This window comes from Echinops telfairi, unplaced genomic scaffold (genome assembly GCF_000313985.2).
Source record: "Echinops telfairi isolate 266 unplaced genomic scaffold, ASM31398v2 ScPeMD7_22;HRSCAF=79, whole genome shotgun sequence".
NCBI classification, from domain to species: domain Eukaryota; kingdom Metazoa; phylum Chordata; class Mammalia; order Afrosoricida; family Tenrecidae; genus Echinops; species Echinops telfairi.
In genome coordinates, this window is record NW_022103919.1 from 8,399,393 (window position 1) to 8,405,436 (window position 6,044).

Here is a 6,044-nt window from a genome sequence, read left to right on the forward strand (position 1 = left end):
CTCCCATAAAAAGTGAGTCTTGGAAACCCATAGGGATTGTTCTACTCTCTCCTGCAGGGTCCCTGTGAGTCGGAATCGACTCGATGGCGAGTTTGGTCCTGGAAGGACAGCATTCACTGGGACTGTACACAGGGTCACCGTGAGCCCGGGCGGCCTGGATGGCACCTCAGAGCAGCAGTGGGGCCGGAATCTGCAGCCTGAATGGGGCACGCAGTTTGGGATCATCTGCTGACCAGGCGGCTGGAGGTTTGGTTGGAGCCCCCGGCAGGGCTGTGGCAGCAGGGCCTGGCTGACCCTGCAGCAGGTCCAAGCCCAGGGGCTGGCCCACACTGGGCGGGCCCCTCGCGGCATACCCTGGCCACCTCGATCCAGTGCTCCACCACCCTGGCCCGGTCTGGAGCCTTCATGTTGCGGTCCCCCAGGCAGGTGGTGATGACGCAGTTGGCCACGCTGTTGAACTGGGTGACGGTGGCCCGGATGGTGGGTGCCAGGTGCTCCTTGCCCTTCTTGTCCCTCTGGGACCAGATGGAGCCCAGGCAGTGATAGGGCACCACCTTCTTGAATAGCTCCTAGGGAGGACGGACGGGAATGTCACTGGGCCTGCTGGCCCCAGTCCTGCCAGTGCCTGGAGTGGGGGGTGGAGGGGGGCTCAGTAAGCTGAGCCTTGCTGGGATCTCTGGGTTTTGCTCTCTGCCCACTGAGGGCGCCCAGGCTCCAGTGATGGAGGGAGGAGAGGGAGTTTCACTCAGCTCCTCTTCCTACTGGTCCAGGGCCATGGCCAACACCTCCACCAGTCTGCCCCCACTCCCCGTGGGACCATAACTAGGGGCCTTGCTTGAGTGTGAGCCAAAGGGTCTCTAAGCCATCAGGTGGCTAGACACGCAGAGCCTGGTGAGGCCTGGCCAGGGGTGGGAGGGTGAGCCAAGGGCCCACCCAGCCTCCTCTTGATGCTGCCTCACGCGCCCAGAGGTGGGAACCAGACCCACCCAGGTCACACAACCGGTAAGTGGAGGAGGGGGGAATCTGGACTCCCGAGCTCAGGGAATGGCATTCCCGGGGCAGCCCCAGCCGCTCACCGCATCCATCAGTGTGAACTGCTCTGCCACCAGCTCTGGAGGGAAGGCCAGTAGGTTTGGCTTCTCCTCACTCAGCCCGTTCTCCGTCATCCCGGGGGAGGAGCAGGCAGGCTCCGGTGCTGGAGCTGGCGCTGGTTCTAGCTCTGGAGTTGGGGGTGGAGCAGGAGCTGGTAGCAGAGGTGTAGCTGCCTCTGGAGCTGGTGCAGGAGGGAGGGCGGGAGCAGGCTCCAGCTCGAGAACTGGCTCCGGCTCCGATGCTGGAGCTGCAGCTGGCTGCGTTTCTGGAGCTGGTGCGGAGGCTGGCTCCGGAGCTGGCGCTAGCCTTGGAGCTGGAGGTAGAGCTGGTGTGGGAGCGGGAGCGGGGGCTGGGTGAGAAGCACACAGGGCGGGGAGTTATTCCATGAGGCTCTTCTAGGCTCTCTGGCTCCCATGCAATGACCGTTTCCCGGCGGGTCCGGATTGGTGAAGGTGGGGGAAGACACTGATCGGATACGTTTGTGAGTGCCTGTGAACAGGATCCATTGTGAAGACAGCTTTGCCGACAGGGGCAGCAGCGGAACCAGGAGCCAGAGCAGAGGGCAGTGGACTTCCCGGCCAACAGAGCAAGTGCAGCTGAAGGCTTTGGGGCAGGAGGCTGGCTTATGGAGTGGAGTCGCTCCGGGCCCTCAACGGGGGGAGCTGGGCTTGCTGACTCATGGAGCTGGGGTACCTTTGGGTTCAGGCTCACGGCAGAGTGGTATGCCTTCTGAGCACTTATTGGTAGAGCCTCTCCTAATAGAACTGTATCTTAAGTGTTTTTTGCCTGAGCCATCACCTGCTAGCTTCCCTAATAAAAACAATCAATGAGGTAGTTTATTGTGCCAACCTGGCCGATAAACACATGTGGGGTTAATTGAAGGGCAGAGAGAGAAATGGTTCAGTGAGCCTAGCCTTTCAAGTTCTCGCTCTCTTGCTTTGTGATGGTCGGACCAAGGTGCAGCTGCCTTTCTGCAAGACATCCCTGGGGAGAAGCCACATGGACCTACCCCGATGCAGCCCTGGGTGCTGGAGCAGCCGTGTGGAGATCCCTGCCAGCACCGAGATGCTTACACCTTCACTGATTCGGCTTTCCTCCTGCAATCGATGTTTTGTGAGATGGAGGAGGACTTTGTGGATTGGTGTGGGACATATGGGTTAATGTTGGACTTGTGGGCTTGGGCAGCACTGGGTTGGAATGTTTTCTTGATGTGCACGTCCCCTTTATATAAAACACTCTTATGCATATGAGTTTCTGTGGATTTGTTTCTCTAAAGTACCCAGACTAATACAATCAATACGCATGGTCTGTAAGTCCTCCGTGGCCCCTGCAGTGAGGTGTAGAGGCCAGCTGAGAAGCAGAGACGGCTGTGGGAGATGCAGCAGCAGCAGGACAGAGAGGTGGGCAACTGAAGTGCTCGAGAAGAAATGTTCCCGGGATGACCGCCTTTCCTGCCTCCTTGCCAAAGGCAGACACCAAACACCCCACTGCCGTCAGAGAAGTCCACTGCCATGATGAAGCTGCCCAGGCTGCCGTCCCCTGGATGAGAGGTCTGAGCAGCTTCCTGTGTGGCCCAGCTCCCATGGGGACACACGCCCACCCTGAACCCTCCTCACCCTCTGGCTCTGCCTCAGTGGGCTCCGAGTGTTCCAGCTGGGTCAGGAGGAGATCAGCCCGGCGCTCCAGGTCCGAGCCGGGCATGTTGAGCTGCACATAGGCCACCAGTTGCTTGAGGCACGGGAAATCGGGGGGCTGACAGAAGTCCTCCGAGTACTGGTCCAGCCAGGTGCCCAGGATGGAGGAGATGGCACTGCAGGTAGACGAGCGGGTAGCGCACTCAGAGGGCTGGGCCCGGGGCCTATCTGTCCCTGACTCAGAGAGGCTAGCCCATGCTGGTTCCCAGCCCTCGGGCTGTCCTGGCAATGCCGGTCACCGGTCAGGTCTGGGCGCTAGCAGGACTCTCAACTCCAAGAAGTTCTTGATCAAGTCTGACTGATCCATACTCCCCTGTCTCTCTCTCCTGAACCCCTCCTGCTAGACAGCAACTCCAAGGGGGTCAAAGATTGTGTCTGCTGGTTCGCTGCGTGGAGGAGGCCTGGTGGCACAGTGGTGATGCACTGGGCTATTGACCAGGTCGGCAGTTCGGAACCACCAGCCGCTCCTTGGGGAAAAGTCGGGGCTCTCTATTCCTGTAAAGAGCTACAGTCTCGGACCCTGTCCTACAGGATCACTATGAGTCGGAATCAACTTGGTGACGGTGCATGTCGGAGCTGGTCCCTGCAGGGTGCTGGTGCGTGCTCTGGGCATATCCCCCAGGCTCTGTCCTTGCCTCGAGTGCCAGGCCTCTGGCTTGTGGGCCCACCACAGTCTCAGACTGCGCGCTTCTGTGGGCCTCGTCTTCCCTCAGACACTCCCCTCCCCGAAGGTGGAGCCCAGCCACACCCCTGCCAGGCAACTGAGTCCCACAATTCAGATTCCTGCTCCTTGAGCCTCCTATTCTGGGGCCTGGGATTAGCAAGGGGCACCAGCAGCATGGGGAGGGGCATGGGGGGCGGGGAGGGGGATGATGGGTTCACCCACCCCCAGTTTCCTGGGACCTTTCCTCCTGCAGGGGGGAAGCCCCAGAATTCATTCCTCTAGGGGGAATCCTCCGCTGTGTGGGACCCTGGGCTCTGCCCAGCCTGCCCGCCCCTCCACAGCCCCTCCCTCTTCTGGGTAGCCCCACGGTCCACTCACTTTTTGAGTTGCTCCTCTGGTCCGCCGTCCTCGTCAGAATATGGGAGGATGCATCCGTATCTAGAGGAGGCCGTGGGGGCGTCACATCTACCGTACCTGCTTACGATGCCTGCTGTTACCGTCTGACACCAGAACGAGGCTGCAAACCCACGAGGGCAGGGCCTCTGGTCTGCTCAGTATGTGTTTGCTGAGCGACGAAACCAGCCAGCACCTCACCCACTAATAGAGTGGGCCCGGGGTCTCTTTGCCAGCCCCCAGAGATCTCTGCTCTGGCTGTACCCAGGGCAGGGACCCACTAGACAGAATCTTGAGCCACATTTACATATGGGAACACAGGCTTGGTCAAGGCCATTGGGGGGTGGGGGTGGTATTGACGGTGAGGCAGAGAACTTTGTAAGGAATAGGGCAGTCAGAGACGGGCCTACCGCTGCCCCCCGCCCCCAGACACCCCAGCAGCCTCCTTTCAGTAAGCTCTTCCCATAGGCTGAGGAGGTGGCCTCTCTAACCTACTCTTGGATGAGCCGACAGAGATGGAGTGGCATTCCTGAGACCAGGGCCAGGGTGCTCACCTTTTGAACAGCAGGTCCAGGACCTGCTGGGTGGTGGCGAAGGCTCGGTAGGTACACAGGAAGATGGTGACGTAGGAGAGGTCGCTGCCCTGGAAGGCAGGCACCAGGTGCTCCACCAGCTTCTCCAGGGTGCCTGCCTTGACTGCCCGCACTTTACAGGTCTCGTACAGGTTCAGGGACGACTCATTTTCATACTGTGGGCGGGGCGGAGGAGGGGCATGGTCAGGAGGCCAGGAGCTGGCACTCAGGCCAGGTCCTTGGTGACTGATGGCAGGAGGGCCCGGCTTCCAGCAGAAAAAGGTGCTGGTCTCTCCAAGAAGAATGCACAGAGTCGGGGTGGGAGTGAGGGGCCCATTCCCTCCTGTGAAAGCCAAAGGCCAGAAACCTCATTGCTATCCAGGGGGTCCCACTCACTGCAAACCTGTCGGGCTGGGCAGACTGCCCCAGGGGTTTCTGAGAGTGTGTAACTCTTTGCAGAAAAGGAAGGGTCCCTCTTTCTCCCAAGGAGTAGCTGCTGAACCCATCGCTCTACCGAGGCTCCTCATTCTAGAGATGTGAAAACAGAGGCCTAGGGAAGTTAAGTGGTCGCATGAGGTCATGTGGGGCACAGCCCAGGGCCAGCCCTGGGGGGATAGTCCCTCTGCTACGTGAGGCCTGGTCTGCCCCTGAGACGGGGAGGGAGGGGAGGGCAGGTGTCTCGGGCAAGCTCAGTGGACCCCTTCGGGAAGGAAGACAGTGCACGAACAAACACAGCCACAGGTCCTCTGGACGGCAAGCGAAGAAAGAGACTTCCTTTTTCTCCTTTTACGTTAAAAGGAGCTTGAGGTGAGCCTGGCCACGACCCGGCAAGGCTAAAGACACGAAGACACAACGCGAGAGAAAACTCAAAGGGGCCACTAAGCAAACGGAAGGGCTCCCGTGTCCTCACGTGGTCCACCCTGACACTGGGCTGGCAGAACATTTTAAAAGCGTGGCTACCATCTGGAGCCAGGCTCCCGGGATGCAGGGTGGCATCGCTGCCACCGCCCATGAGGGCTTAGGTGCTGCTGCAGCTTTTGAAGGAAGTAGTCGGGGCTCTGGCTGTGACTGCCATTTTAAAAGCACTCGTGCTTCAAACGCAGCAACCCCACTGCGGGGCGTCTCTTCTGGGTCAGACTCTCAGGACCGCAGCGCAGCCCTGCTGATAGGGCAACAGAAAGGCAGACGGCTGGTCCTGGGACAGGGATGAAGCACCGTGGTAACCAGGCTTCTCTTTGGGAAGAGACTGTGGCCAAGCCAGGCCAGGAGTCACCGTGGCGTGGCCCATCAGAGGTTCTCGGTGGCAGAGAAGCAGTGGGCATGGCATGAGCCCTGCCTTTTGGGGCTCCCTCAAGCCTGCTGACCGCAAGGCTTGCAGGGGACGTGGAGGGACCAACAGGCACACCTGCTACATGGGATACCTGTGGCCCGTGAGCTCAAAAGGCCCACATCAGGAGCTCCACGCCCCAGTGCTCACGGAGCAGCGTGACACAAAAGCAGTACAACACTCTTTACCTAATGTGCCTGTATTGGGTACATCACATTCTTTGGACATGTACAGTGAACCCTCACCACTTCGCGCTTCGACTTCCGCGGCTTCACTCTATCGCGGTTTTTGCGTAACAGCGC

At 59.7% G+C, this 6,044-nt stretch overlaps 1 protein-coding gene across 1 annotated transcript in view; it reads right to left on the reverse strand.

Annotated features, from left to right (window-relative positions):
- Positions 1 to 6,044, reverse strand: part of RALGDS (ral guanine nucleotide dissociation stimulator) — a 45,718-nt gene that overhangs the window by 8,801 nt on the left and 30,873 nt on the right. Inside the window, exons 4-8 of the mRNA XM_013007395.2 lie at positions 4,398 to 4,758; positions 3,829 to 3,888; positions 2,709 to 2,902; positions 1,077 to 1,441; positions 354 to 569 (exon numbers count right to left, since the gene is read on the reverse strand). Coding sequence (XP_012862849.2) covers positions 354 to 569; positions 1,077 to 1,441; positions 2,709 to 2,902; positions 3,829 to 3,888; positions 4,398 to 4,758 — 1,196 coding nt within the window. The remainder of the gene's footprint in view (positions 1 to 353; positions 570 to 1,076; positions 1,442 to 2,708; positions 2,903 to 3,828; positions 3,889 to 4,397; positions 4,759 to 6,044) is intronic.